The 15,127-nt window shown below is 55.3% G+C and overlaps 2 protein-coding genes across 2 annotated transcripts; one reads left to right on the top strand and one right to left on the bottom strand.

Annotated features, from left to right (window-relative positions):
* Positions 1-624: 624 nt before the first annotated feature.
* VOLCADRAFT_103495 (uncharacterized protein) lies at positions 625-9,443 on the top strand (the record flags this gene model as incomplete). The annotated part of the gene is made up of 12 exons (XM_002947372.1): positions 625-699; positions 787-870; positions 1,068-1,171; positions 1,483-1,619; positions 2,148-2,296; positions 2,786-3,091; positions 3,543-4,031; positions 4,471-4,809; positions 5,137-5,382; positions 6,028-6,298; positions 7,185-7,252; positions 8,668-9,443. The coding sequence occupies 12 exons, from the start codon at positions 625-627 to the stop codon at positions 8,926-8,928; spliced, it is 2,529 nt and encodes an 842-aa protein (XP_002947418.1). The 3' UTR covers positions 8,929-9,443.
* On the bottom strand, positions 9,413-14,685 carry VOLCADRAFT_87797 (uncharacterized protein; the record flags this gene model as incomplete). Its single annotated transcript, XM_002947510.1, has 9 exons — positions 9,413-9,491; positions 9,742-9,834; positions 10,593-10,762; positions 11,074-11,178; positions 11,407-11,522; positions 12,813-13,147; positions 13,957-14,026; positions 14,149-14,455; positions 14,500-14,685. 9 exons carry the CDS (start codon positions 14,683-14,685, stop codon positions 9,413-9,415), a joined length of 1,461 nt encoding a protein of 486 aa, XP_002947556.1.
* Positions 14,686-15,127: the final 442 nt, after the last annotated feature.

A 15,127-nucleotide genomic window follows, 5' to 3' on the forward strand; every position in this document is an offset into this window, starting at 1 on the left:
GAACCAGGGGCTAGGGGCCGGGGTGGGCCATTAGAAGCCCCTGGCAACCCCGGCGCCACGTTCAGCGGTTGAATGGGTAGCGACGAGCCTGCACCTGAGCCTATGACTGATGGCGCCATAGATGCCATATTTAATCCTTGCTGGCTTCCAGGAGGGGGACCAGGTGCAAGGGATTGCCTCGGGAGGCCCGGGGCCATCGGAGGAACCCCGCCCTGGTGAGACATTTGTCTTTACTTGGCCCACAATCACATGCGTCCAATATGGGACATAAGCCTGACCTGGCCCTCCTGGCGTCGCCTGGTGTCCAACCCAGGAAAAGCAAAAGCGGGAGAACAATTCCACAAGGACGCTATACTCTTTATCCTTTAAGTTTCCTTCCTTAAGTGCAAAACGCTTATGACCTGGAAGCTCAAGCAGAGATTAATCCAAGCGTTTAAAATCCTGTCGTCCAGAAACCTAAGGGCTTGGATTTATCAAAGTATACCAAAGCATATAAAATATTCAGGTCATGTGAGAGTTGAGAGCGAACGGATGGGCTAACCGCTGCATCCGTACACGGCCTCAGCGTTCTCCTTGCCAATTCCCGTTAACGTGACGAATACACATCATTATAGAGTCGCCTGCATGAGCCACGTGCACAAGATGGACACAGACGATGACGGCATGGAACGCGCTCCATGGGAGGATGGAGCTCTCACGGTGCACCCGCCAAAGCACCTGCCGCCCTGCCGCTAGCTTTGTCCATACGCCACCTGTTAAAATACCTCTGGCCCAAATCCTGCGCAGGTGGACGTAACTTCGGTTTCTGCGGAGGTCGTGCTCAAGAACTGCCTCAGTGATGACCTCCCTTTACGGCTTGCTTACATCAAGGTGAGTCAGGTTGGTTGCCCTAGGCGCTCCCGGGGCCCGGGGGGGGGGGATAACCAGAAGCCCCTCCTCAATCCGGCCGACACCGTACTCTTCGGTTACTAAACTCGGTAACCTGGTTGGTCAAGCGTGCCAGTCCTTAAAAAATATAACCATAAATGAATTTCCCCACGTGTCCCAACCCTCCATCAATACCTTAGGGTTTGGCGTCCGCAGCCACTCGGGCCAGCAAAAGGGAGCTCGGCAAACTGCTGGAGGTGGGGCCGGGGAGGGTTTCGGAGCGGGAAATTGTTCGGCAAATAGGGTGAGCGTGTGTATGCAAGACGCGTTAAAAAGAGCTCATATCGCAAGGTGGAACTCCGCCGGTCGATGTCCCTGTAGAAAATGGTGAGGGCCTCCGGGGGCTCCGTTTTCCTTTGAACTCCATGGCTTCGCCTCGTTAGCTCCGGGACGTCGGCACCGGCATTTAGCTATTGTAGCTATTGCTGCTATATTGCAACTCCTTACCTTGAAGGAGCGAGCAATGCACGCAGCCCTATAACCCAGACGATCTTGTTGTGCACGCGTCCCTCGCGCACACGGCGATGCATTGTTGCATCGTACAACGTCGTACAGGCCGTCCTCAACGGTCATTGGCTGTGCCGTTGCTCTCGCTTCACCCCGGACCCCGCGCCGGCAGGCATTGGAGCCTTTGCTTGATGACGAAGCCCTGGGTGTACGACTGGAGACTCTGCAACAGCTGCAACAGCTGGGTGAGTCAACTTGATATGGGTGGATCACTCAATATGTAGACCCGTGGGTCGCTGAGCGTCACGCAGGCATTGGCACATTGACAAATGGCTCATTTTTGTCGCCGAATCTTTTGGGACACGCGGGATGTGAGAAGTCTGAATGTTTGGATCTGGGGGTCGCTCTGTCAATGGGTCGCCGCGTGCCTTGCGTGCTGCTGTGCCCTGCTGACCCGCGGGTCGCTGTGCACGAAAGCTGGTGAAGAGCTCGTCGGCCGCTTCTCGTCAGGATGAAGACCTTTTCTTCGTAGACATGAAGGGTTGGCTGCGTAGAGCAATCGGGCTGCGCAACCCGCCTTACATCTTAGCTAGCAGCTGGCTAAGTGCGCCAAGGCGCACACAAGGAAAGAGACGACCGCGTCGTGTCATCTTCCCTTTCCTATCCCGCACTTCCCCCGGCATCTGCCATACCTTGCCATACGAACACCGCATTGCCCTCCTTGCCCTGCATCTCCCTGAATACTGACTACTACTACTACGACCTCGTGACAGCTAAGCTGGCTGGTCAAACGGTGTCGCGGGAGGACGTGGAGGAGGCGGTGTCGGACGCTCTGGAGCAGCAGCTGAGGCCCTCCCTCGACCCGGGAGGCCCGGGAGGCAGCACACGCCAGGGAGGGGCGGGTACGGGAGCACTGCCCATGGTGAGCTGCTGTGAGAGCCATGCACTAGGGGCACCCGGCCCTTCACCTTACTCCACTTTGCTCGCGATATCCGGGTCACCCGAGTAGTCGCCCTCCCGCTGTTCCCCATCAGCACATGCTGGCATGCCTGGTCTCGTCCGAGCCACGTGGCTGTGGGGGCTGAGTGTTGGTGCGAGGCCCGTGCGGAGAAAAAAAGTTGGTTTTATTGTGCACATTGGAGATACAACTGCGCTGTGTATTGTTGGGTCGCATTATGTTGGTTAGGCGACTTTTTTAGGAGGTTAATTTCTTGCACTATGTGAAACACTTTGTTAAAGCATTTGCTGTGTGCGTTTTTCATTTGTTGAATTCGTTGTTGGTTTTTCCCCACAACCCGCTGAGTGGAGCTAGAGCTACACGTCCAGGTGTTAAGTCGTGTCCCGTGATGCCGTACCGTAATAATGCCGTACATGCATCGTACATGTTCTGGCTGGTTTGCGCTGTCGGCAGGTCCGGGAAGCGCTCCTGGCCTCGCTGGACGCGGTGTGTGGATACCTGCCGGGGGCAAAACGCAGCGGGCTGCTGCTGCGGCTGCTGCGAGCTGTTAATAACGCGCTTGATAAGCAGTCTGCCTCAGGGGGTGGAGGCGGCATTGGCGGTGGCGGCGGTGGCAGCAAGGCCAGTGGTGACGCAGCACTAATGGCGCTTTCGTTGGCGGTCGTGGGTGTACGGCACCTGGATCCGGGTCGCGGCGGCTTGGCCATGGCTGCCATCGCCGGGCGGCTGTGCACCCATGCTGACCTGCGGGTCCGGGAGGTATGTTCGGACACGGGTGTACGATATACACGAAACGAATGTCGTACGGAACGTCGTGCTGTGGTGTTCACGTCCTGATACGCCATTGGCGCATTGCGCCGGGAGCCTCTCCCCAAGCGTACCTGCCCTGCTTTGTGCTTTTCCTAAGGGGGAGGGTTTAAAGCACCTCCCTCATCCACCGTCTCTCGACGGCTTGCGTCGCTTAGCTTTTGTCTTAGTCAGCAACGGAAACGTAAAGCCTTTGAGGCTGTGTGTTAAGCATTTAATGCTTCAATTTTCCAGGACAAAAGGAGGAACAAGCGAAGTGATGCCAACCGAGGATCGTTGCACAGCAACTGCAAGCGGCTTTGTAAATGGGTGCGCGCTTCTGTGTTCTGAGTGTCCGAGTGCCGTTTTTTGTTTCTTCCTCCATCATCCTCCGCGCAAGGTCGTGGCCAGCGCGCTGCCGCAGCTGTACGGCGGCTACGCCGCACACCCTGGAGCGTTAGAGCAGATGTTCGACACGTACGAGCCGCTCTGCAGCGACAAGGTGTGGAGCGTACGGCAGGCATGTGCTCGTGTGGTCTCGGAGCTATCACGGTTATGCAGCTGCACCGATGGCGACGCCGATGAGCCGCAAAACAACAGCAACGAAAAACCAAAACAGCAGGAGCAGCAGCAGCAGCGGCGACAACGTGCTGATGAGTTGCAAATTCGGTTGCTACGTCGCCTTTTCCTGGACACCTTGCTAGCGACCAAGTCCCAATGGGTTGTGACAGCAGCCCGACAGCAGGCCGGTGCCGCCGTCGCGACGCTGCGGCGGGGGACGCCGACGGCGGAGCTGCTGGCGCCGCTGGTGGAGTCGTACTGCGCCTCGGCGTCGGCGGTGGGGCAGGGCGCAGTGGAGGTACGGCGGAGGTGCGCCGAGAGCTTCGGAGATGTGGTGGCTAAGCTAGTTGAGGTAAGATGTGAAAATGCGTGTGGAGGTGGTAGGGGGTAGGTATAGGGGTAGGTGGAGAGAGACAGGGGGGGATTTTGGGCCAACCCCTGGCTTCTGTTTGCTGTCAACAATTCCCGTTACCTACTGGTAGTTCAAAGCGTTCTGATTGACTGAATGCTGTCGCCTGTCAGCGTGTCATCCCCTGTTCAACTTCACGCCACAACATGTTTTATAGTTGTTTTATTTCTCTGCGTTTTGTCTGGGCGTCAACCAGTTGAATTGGGATCAGCTTGTCTTTTTTTCGCAATGCATCCAGTTTATTGGCTGATCTGGCTGAGTGTTGTTCGGTGTTTGCGCCGCCATGGTTTCCCGGCATAGTTCACTCGGTGGAGACCTTCTCCACCCCCCCAAGAAAACACAAAACATGTGAGGCCCTCTTCGTGTTTTATCTCCACCGCAGGCGGACTGCTGCCGCTGGTCCGAACTGCAGCCCGTTATGGTGCGACTGCTGGCATCAAACGACGGGCCCACGCTCTGCAGCCTGGTGGCGTCAGCGGAGCGTGTTGTACGGCTGCTGGCAGCAGCCGCAGCAGCGGCTGCTCCGGAAGTTGGAAGAGAGGAGGAGGCGGAGGACAAGGCGCAGAGGCAGCGTCTGCATGATGCGGCACGGCAGGTGGTTTCGGGGCTATTTCTCGATGTGCTCCGGAACCAGCTGTACGTGGTGGCAGGGGCAGCGTCCTCCGCCTTGGCAGGGCTGCTGGGGGTTTGCCCCCCGGAGCTGCAAATGGAGCTACTGCAGGTTAGTGAAGGGGGATGTCGGGGATGATGGCGTGCCAGAAGATGAGGGGATGAATCCGATTATGCTATGCGGGGGGGGGAGATGGGGGGGAGGGGGGTTTGGGCTGCTCCCTCAGGTTGGATTGTGTTTCGTGTGAGTACGGAAGGTCGTCTGTACGAAACCTGCCATGCTCATTCCTTCACTCTGATTTTGGACGTCAGAAGCCGTTAACGTTTCTTTGCTCCTTCGCCATATGGAGGATTGATTCCCGCCCCTCACGCGGCTGATCGAGGATGATCTGATCCGTTTCCTGCGCCGTGGCCTCCTGGCCCTTTTTTGGAACCACAGCTACTGCCATCGCTCTGCAAGCCGCCTATTGCCGCTGAAGCCACCGCTCGCTGCGGCGATTGGCGTCCGCGCCTCAGCCTGGCGTTACAGCTGCACGTCGCCATGCGTGCCGTAGCGCAGGGTGGGGGTGGCGGCAGCGGCGGTGGCGACGGAGCCAGTCCCGAAGCGACGGCGCTCGTCGCGCAGTGCGCCGTGACGCTTTGCGGCGATCCCGTGTGGGCGGTACGGCAGGCTGCGGCGACCCAGGTGGGGCTGATCTTGGCGGATATAGTGCCGCCGCAGCCGTCACCGGTGCTGGTGCCTCCTGCGGCAGCGATGTCGGCAGCAGCTGCTGGCGGCTGCCTGAGTGGACGGATTGGGGAAGAGGAAGAGGGAGGCGCAGGGAAAGAGGGAGGTGGAAGGGGAGGGGGAGCGGAGCAGATTCCTCCTGCCGGGGAGGCTGCCCGCTTAGGTTCATCCGGCATCCGTCGCCTAGTCGATGGTTTGGATGCAGCAGCAGGAGAGCATAGGGGTGCTGGTGCAGGTGCTGGGGAGGGAGTGAGGGGTGGTGAAAGTAGTAGGGTTGGTAGTGGTAGTAGTGGTGGTAGAGTTGGTAGTGGTAGTAGTGGTGGTGGAGATAGCAGCTATGATTGTGATGGTGTTGGCGGCGGCGGCAGAGGAGGGATCGCTATTGGGGATGATGTCGCAAATCGAGACCTGCCGGTGGCGGTGCCGGCGGAGTCGGAGTCGGAGGTAGGAGGTGCAGGTGGAGGTGGAGGTGGAGGTGTACGACGGGGAGGAAAGGCACGTCAACAAGACCACGGGCCTGCGGACGGCCATCCGCACAGCCAAGATGGCGCCCCCTCTGCCTCTGCTGCTGCAATTCCTGTTGATGGAACGGCTGCGGCGGAGGTAGTGAGTACGACGAGTACGACAAGTACGGCGAGTACAGGTGGCCCGACCCCTGAAGGCATCAAGGAGCCTCACACGCTGCCGGTGGCTGCGGGAGCCGGCGTCGGCGCCGCTGCTGCTACAACCGTCCCTTCGGCCTCGCTGCTTGGCTCTGAAATGTTCGAACCAGCGAGGCGGGTTTCCGGTCCGTTTGCGACCTTAACGGAGCAGCAGCGGGTGTGGCTCGAAGCGGTGCTGGCGAAGAGATGCGAATCGGACGGTGCATTGGACGGTGAGGCAGGACTGAAGGAGGAGGTGGCTGAGGAGGAGGGGAAGGAGGAGGGAGCCGGTAGCGGCAGGGCTGGGTCCAGGGTTTTGGGGGGTTCGGGCGTCAAGATGGTGGGCGTTGGGGGGAGGTTGGCGGAGGCGGTGGGGGTGCTGACGGCGTGGCTGCGCCATGCGGTACTTCAGGGAAGTCGAACGGAGCAGGCACTGGTCGTGCCTTGCTGCCTGGGTGCCGTACCAGTGGCATGAATCCAGGGGCAGTTGGGTTTCAGGAAAAGGCGGGTACAGACTGAAGCGTGGTTGTAGTGGTTGTAGTGGTAGGGGCAAAAGTCATGCATGTACCCATGCACGCAGTGAACAGGGCGGCTAGAAGGAGAAGAGTTTAGGAAGACCGCAAAACTGCAGAATCGGACATGATGAGCTCTCAAGCTGGGAGGGGGTTTGAGGAGCCGGGGCCTAAACAGAGGACGATGATGACGGTGATGGGGCTCAGCATGCAGTGCTTTGAGGGTGTTGGGGACGCGGTTTGCATGTTCCCTGCCGGCGTCTTCTGACAGAATCTATATTTTTACATCATTCATGCGCGTGTCCTAATTAGAACTCCATCAGGATGTTTGATTGGGTTCATTTACGATGGATAGCCTATCGAAAGTACGTACTGCGGCAGGAGGAAGCTCCATAAGGCCCATTTTTGAGGAACGCGGGGAAGATCAGCTGAGAGGTGGCCTAACCATCAAGCGTGACGGACCTCCTATGGACATGTGCGCCTCGTTCAGGTTTGCTGTTTTTGAAAGTCAGTCGACCCTGGAAAGAATAGCCGGCGAAATGCCGCACACTCGATACATTATTATGCATCTGTCAATATGCCTCTCTGTCTGTCCTTTTCTCGAAAGGAGACAGTCCTGAGAAGGGCCCCCGCGCCGCCCGCGGCACAAATCAGAAGCCGAGTCTTCTTCCAAAGGTGGGTTTTTACAAATAGAGCTAATTAACTTATTAAAACCATTTTACAAACGCAAAAATGCGTCATATACACAACTATGTACAGCAAAATGCACTGCAGCAGTGGTATCGAGGACTCACCAGATCAACCAACAACATATACACCCTCAACAGCGCTGATAAGCAGTTGCGCAGGAGCTACAGCAGGAACCCTCGCCGGTGATATCCCCCTTCGGTGGGATTCGACAAGGGAAGGGTGAACGCGAGAGGATGCACGTCGTTGGAGCCGCAGCAAGGCTCAATTAAACAAAAAGCAGTAACGCCATCCGCGGACCGTACACGTTTCCATGCACGGTACGGTAACTGCTGTACGGCATTAGACAAAAGTGGTAAGGAAAAAGGCCCACAAGAAAATCCCCCGTTCGCACAGTTGAGCGGTCGCACGCGGAGATGCACGAGAACTGCAGCTTTGAAACTTCCTGAAGCGATCTCTACAAACATCTGTCCAAATCATTTGTGTTGAATAAAAGAACCAGCAGATCGCAAACTGGCAAGCGACCTAGACGACCCCGAAAACCACTCTATCTATTAATGGGTAGGATTGACAGGTTAGTTCCTGCATCATTCCGTACAGCGTACGGCATAATCAAAGCCAGGATTTTCACTACCATGGCACACAGCTAACTGCAATGCGGAGACAAAAAAAGTATTGCAATGTTTCCTATCGCCATTATAGCGGAGCATGCTTGCATATAATGCAACGATCCTAGTGACCGGTGACCAGGCAGCTAAGAGCCCTGTAACTGGATGTTTTTTCAGGCCAGCATAGATGCGGTCCACATGATTCCATCAACTTCTACTTAAAACACAAGTACTAATCTATCAGGTATGGTTTGTGCACCGGGATGAAAGGATGCAGGCGCGGACATAGAGAAAAACCAAACTGATCCGAAAGATTGCTCACACACCTTCAAAGGATACATCACAAGTCCTAGTCACGCACATCTAAGCCTTTCATTCCGTCCAACATTTTTCGTAATAATGCCTTCGAAAAGATGTTTTTTGGCTAATAAAACGCGTACCGCAACGGAACGGGACGGCATCGGTAAACAAACGGAACCAAACAGGTAGGTAGCTGTATTGGAGCCCTAATAAATAGCACTCCTTACCACTGCCAACTTAGCCGACCAGCAACTCGCATATGGAAATAATCTCCTGAACGCAAGCACCTATGCTAATCTAGATTATTAGGATAAAAGCAAACAAGCCGAAACCTTTTCATGGACCAACCATAGCAATTTTTCTGACACGAAATGCAGGCGCGAACGTAACGATTAGAATCGCACACATCACAGCGCTATCCAAGGCCTCCAGCAGCCAAGGGCCTTCCATTTCCCCGCTTCCATGCTTCCCCCTCCCTCTGCCAAATGCCAACAGTCTTCGGAACTTCTTTCAGCTCCGACTGCGTATACCAGTATTAGTACCTTCCCATATACCAGTATTAGTACCTTCTTGTCTGAGCTGCACGGCTGTCGAAGGCAGCAACCGGCGAGGCTGAGCGTCGTAGGAGAGGAACTTCGCAGGTCCAAGAACGACAGAGAACGGCGGACGCCGCGGCGGCACCAGCTCGCTTTCGAGGAGCCTCACCCCTCCTCCTCCTCAGTCATCGCTGCTGCAGCCAACCCACCAAGGACCTAGTTTTCCACCTCCCGTGCATGCGGAAAGTTCCTGGGGCTCCGCTAGCTGCGCGGCCCATGCCGTCCCTCAGCCCAACGGCCCGCGGCCTTTGCGGGGCCTTCCCTTTCGCTGCCTGCAGCTGTCCGGCCCTGCGATGTATGGACTGATGTATGGACAGTAGTCCTCTGGCCTCCATCATCATTTGCTTCATGTGATAACAAGTCTCCGAAGCTTTACCCGCAATCAGCATATTAAGTATGATCCCCCCTCACGGTGTCGTGCTGTGTGGTGTAATAACCTTATCAAGTGTAGTGTAGTAAGGAATGCCACCACGGCGCAGGAAACCACCGGGTTCTGTTCTGCCGATCCTGTTGATGATGTCAATCCTTTGCTAATAGGGCGGGAAACCTGAGCTAACGCAATGTTATGGTTTTTTGAAGGCACGGACCTCTCTCAATCGCATTTTTCGCCGCGTCCTAAGACTCCGCGCCCGCTTCCGAAACATTTATAGACGGTTAGTGCCCAGCACGCTTGAAACAGGCGACGGCGAACAAGGCACCTCGCGCACATGGGGTGGTAGACACCTGTAAGTGCACAGCCGTCAGGACGGAAAGGACGGTTTTAAAACGACGCGGAAAGAAAAGGCTATGATTGGAATTTCCACGGGCAAGAGTGAACGATACAGCCAAATGAAAAAGGTAACGATGCGAAAACGGTGAACACCAAAAAAAACATCAGTAGTCATGCGCAAGATAGATAGACGCGCGGTCAAATTTTCGCGAACAGAAAGCGACGAGATGAACTTATTCAAGCAGCGACAGCGAAGTGCTGTACCTCCAGATCAAAATCTTGGACTCGACGTGCCGTAGTGTCATAGTTATTGGCCCCTGTGACGGTGGCCCAGGCGGTGATTCCGGCAGGGTCGAACTGACGGGAGACGGGAGGGGCTTGGGGGGGCGGCGGTGCAGAGGGTGATAATGGCGGTTCCAGGCTCATCACGTCTGGCCCCGTCGGCAGTGCGGGTAATTTGGGACGGCCTGCATCGTTTGCATTGGGGAGATTGGGTGGTAAGAGCTCAGCATCGTGCCACCTGCCGCTGTTTCCATTGTATGTTCAAAACGAAGCGATGGATTACGCAGATGACCCGGGTTTGGGGAGACGGAGTTCATCAAACGGCCGGAGGGTTAGCCAACGGTGCGCGATGCACAGTGACGGTGCTCTTGCGTGGCACCGTACTGCCTTGCGGTGGCAACGTTTGCAGGCAACGGTACGGTACGATGCGGTCTGGTTGAACGATACCACAGCAGTATTGTACAAATGCGGCAGTAAGGCATTTAAAAAGGATGAAGGATTCAAGGATCGTCAGAGCACCAATCGCACGGTCAGGCGGGCAGCCGCGCGTCAACGCATGCAAAGGAGCCTCACTGCTAATATATGTGCCGTATACACCTGGCGAACGGCGCGCAAGAAATTGCGTTATTCCCATTGAGGTGACTGATGCAGTGACATGATGCTGATATCTATCCTGCTACTCCAAAACCATACGTCTTCTCATTTCACCCTCCCTAGGCATGGCAGGTCCCATACGCTCATCAGGAAATCAGAAAACGAGTACTTTTCGAAGCCGGTGACAGGTGGGAAACGCACAGCGGGAAGTACGGCTGCCAGTACGGAACTTCCGTCACTTGGCGCCACAGAGTTTCAACCACATGCGGCGCGCAGTAGTCACACACCCACGGTCCTGAACTACCGTACCCGGTGCCACAGTCGGGTTCGGAAGCGGAAAACCTGTTATGCTGGGGTCGCTTGTCACAACAAATTCAGGACGAACTTTTCCCGGCAAGTAGTTGTACACCTGCAGCCAGCCAGCAGCGGACGCAGAAGTTAGGAAGGAACAGACAAGAATACGTCATATGCTTCGATGTCCCGATGGAATACAGGATAAGCTCGTCCCGCAACGTAATCGAGAGATAACAAAAGGCCTTTTTCACGCGCTCGGTGCCCTCAGCAAAACAGTTCGCCATTCCTAAATCAACCGAACGGCGAGTAGTCCTAACACGCACCCGGGCGTCCTTCTGATAGGAACAACTGCTATGCACTGGGCGCCGCAAGGGGGCGGCGGGGTAACAGCCCAGGCGGCTATACGTCGCCACCACTTCACCACACCTGCCAGCAGACCATGTCGCCCACGGGGCCCGTCAAGTGCAAATCCAGCGGCGCACACAGAGGTGCCCACACCAAAGCACCGGATGCGCTGCCTGGAGCACGCACCTGTGGGTTAGCATGCGGGCATAAGATGGGGAGGGGCCCCAGAGGTGTAGTAAAGGGCAGCATAAGGGGTAGGGGGTATGAGAGGCATACATATGTATGTGTGTAGCATGTACGGCAAAGGACTTAGGACAGTATTTGGTATTCACAGCGGAAGTAAGGGACTATCAACAACTGGGGGAACCCTATTCGGTTTGAATCCCAAAAGTAAATCCAATTGCAAACCCCCACCTGCAACTCCACTCGGTTGTAGTACATGCAGACTTCCGGAGAGGGGCAGAGGTTGGGCTCCAGCGGAAAGCCGTTGGGACCAAACAGCCGAATAGATAGGGAGCCAGGAGGGGGAGCTACGAGGCAGAGCCGAAAAAAAGCAGTTAGGCAAACAGACAGACAGACAGACAGACAGGCTTGGACGAGGTGCGAGGTGAAGGAACAAGGTACGGGGACCCCACGACGTGTTGCCTGGCAGCAACCAGAGCATGCCAATTGACCATGGCCAGCAGTTAGGTACCCGCATCCTATGACTGAATCATGTAAATATAAACACACACATGAGTTATAATATATTGAATAAATTCATATGGCATATGATCATTGCATTACAATAAATTGTATAAATAATACATATATAAATTAATATAATTAATTTGAATAAAAACAGCGGTGCTTGCACCTCCAGGTAGCCATGAATAACACAGTACCCCCCAACCCCCCCAAGGGACACTCGCAATAGCGGCTACAGCTGGCCTTTGCATGCCCTTCTCAACCCCTGCCCCAGTCCCGATATCTTCGTTTCCTCCTCGCAAGGTGCGACGGTTGCATAAATGCTAGTTTGCCTGTAGCCTGCTGCTGCTGTTGCTTTGCGTTTCACGCTCCCGAGCCCCGCCCCGCCCACAACCGAAACAGCTCCACATTGCGGGTTCGCAGCAAAGGACGACAGCAGCGTTCAGACCCCGGCATCAGGGATCGACCTGGAGGTGGACTCGGAGGTGATGGGGGCGGCGGCGGCGCAGGTGGCATCCTTCTATCTGCGACCATCGCGACAACATACCGTCAGGTAATCACGACCACAAATACGCCCACAGATTGCAGCGTAATGGCAGGGGAAGGGGAAGGGGAAGGGACGGGCGATAAAGGCACAGGGGGATGGAGCAATGATGGATGACAAGGGAGAGTTCCTTCCGCCAGCATGAAGAGGGTGAAAGGAGGGGGTGTTGCTCCAGCTCTACAACACGATACATGATTACTGTCGGAGCTGCCCCTCCCTGGTCTCGCTTCCTTTACAAACTGGCAGCTGGCCCGGGGGATCAGGCCCCTAAGGAGATGCTGACCTCATTCTGGAAGTTGGATAACGATAAGCGGCACACATCGTCAATGACCCATTTTCCATCCAGGGGTCATATTCAATAACACGGACATTCATTCCATCCGTGTCAGGGAAGACGACGGGCTTTAAAGGATCTCAGGAGAGAATGTCACGACACATCGCACCCACCCCACAAGCCGCAAAAAGACTGGGTATGTGCCGTACCCTCTGTCGTACGTCCACGAACTGTACATCTTATCTCTGAAATCAGAAGAAATTTTCAAGTTTTGAACATCATAGCTACGCGCACATTTTCTTTTCTTTGACTTACTGAAGCACTCGATGCCGACCAAAGGCCCAGTGTAAGGGCAGTCACCCAGCCGAAACTGACAACGGTACGGCGCGGTCGCCGGGATGTTGATGGTGCCGTACAGAGAGGCCAAAAGCGACCGAGCATGGCGGTGGCGACGGCCACTGCTGCCGAAGTCAACCTCGGCCTTGCCGCCTCCTTCTTGGAGGACCACCGGATAAGTCCCCCTCTCATGGACGACCTGCTCATCCCCGGAAGCGCCAGCGTCGCTTGCTAGTCCTGACGCGGTGTCGTTATCACTCAGCCGCCGCGCACCAGTGTTTGGAGTGCAGTATACATAGCCGACGGGGTCATGACTGCAATTCCCAGACGCCAACAAGTGGGGTAATGGTGTGTTTGTGGGGATGTGGCGGTGATCCGTTATATCCTGTCGTCGCCAATGCAAAAGCAACAGGATCAGTCCTACCTACCTACTAGGCTGGGACGTGATCGGAGGTCTCCTCAGTGGCGCTGGGCAAGGTGCTGGGATATTATTTGGGGGGGTTGTTAACTAGTTGGTGTGTGTGTGTTGACGATCGGCACCTCAGGGTTCTATGTAACGCGTAGGCTCATTCAAACAGCTAACACATGGTCGTACAGGATCGCCGTAATAAGCGCAAAACAGGACAAGCAGCCCGGGTGCAGCCATGTAGTGGTATGTATGTGTAACATAAGAAATGAAATTGGAGGCGGAGGAAGGCAGAGCCTGGGAAGCAGAGGTTTCATAGCGCTGTCCGCCATTTAATATCTCTTAGGACACCTCCCTCGACGCTAATAATATCTTCCATACTGGGAAACAAACCATCTAAAAGCTAAAAATGATAATTGGGATACATCACTGACAGCTTCTTGACAAGCTTTGGCATCGTTCCCAACCTGATTAAGTGAATGTATGTACGGCACCCATGACGTACATGAACGACAGGGAGGCATTCGGACGTCGGTAAACAACGTCGGGTGAGTAGTGCCGCCTGCCGTACTTGTAACCCAATAGCTGGCACATAATCTGCAGCGGGACAGCGAACCGCGGCAACAGCCCCGGATGGGTGTGTGCTGCAGCTTCGCACTAGTGCATGCACGGGGTCGTGGAAGGGCAGAGTTAGCAACCTTATTCGCAGCAGCTGACCTCCTCTTGCCCTGGTCAGCCAATTCACGGTTCTTGAGTTGCGCAACTTCCATTACAGACACGAATGGCGCTGGGGGTAAAGATGGGCTATGCATGGATGATGATGATGATGATGATAATGATGATGATGATGATAATAGATGATGATGATGGCAGCCGAGCCATTCGCCAAAATTGCATGGCCCTGCTAACCCCTGACAAGTCGCCAGCGGCCCCGAAAGCGCTCCGAACGATCCGGCTCCTTTGGTACGGCTTTTGGAGTTCGACCGCCGAAGACCGACGCGCAGTTTTCTTGCGGGGTGCGCTGCCGCCAGCAGCAATCTCGGGCTCTCCACGCAAAGCAACGCCGGCAGCAAGTCTGATAGTCTGGAACAATGCCCAAATCACCTGACCCGCGCTTAACAGGATGTAAGGAGAAGCAATAAAGAAACGAGGACGGTGCTTCGTAGAACCGCCCAAGACCGCGAACAGCGCGGACTCGACTCATGTGGGCACCATCCTGCACATGTATCTGGGTACACGCGCACACAAGGACAATCCCACCTGGGCAGCAACGTTGTCAATTAGACCCCCAACGGCGCACACAGGACGCCAGGCAATCGTTTCGCCATCGGTCAACAGCCACGGGGTGGTTGATGAAATTTCCAGCCGGCCCGTGGACCCCGAACCCTCCACGAGGCGAATCCCGTTGCCACTTCCTGGGAGCAAAAATTGGCAAGCGCATGACATGTTTCTTCGCCTTCACGCGCGGCACTCCAACTGAGCAGCGGGGCGCGCCATGAACTGTCTGCACGCCTCTACTACCACGTCAAGGATAGGAACGAATAATCACAGCGGCCGTGCATGACATATAACAAGCCTGATACAACTTACGCGGTTTCTTGGCCGCAGCGAAGTCTGCAGGTAAGTTAGGGCGGGGTAATATACGCTTGCGTCGGAAGGTTTCCTACCTTTGCATAAAAAATAGGCGATGATTGGCTTAACGTCTGCATATTTATGACCTTATTGAAATTTAGAAATCTTGATCGCGCTATGCAGCACGCGTGGGAAAGTGTTAACCAACAGGACAATATGCGACTAGGACCAGCAAAATCATCTGTTAACTCCGAACAAAATGTAGTTACCTAAAAGCTGATGTATTGCTCGCAGCCGGGTAAGTCCGCACTGACAT

This window comes from Volvox carteri (assembly GCF_000143455.1).
Source record: "Volvox carteri f. nagariensis unplaced genomic scaffold VOLCAscaffold_6, whole genome shotgun sequence".
In the NCBI taxonomy this organism is placed as follows: Eukaryota; Viridiplantae; Chlorophyta; class Chlorophyceae; order Chlamydomonadales; family Volvocaceae; genus Volvox; species Volvox carteri.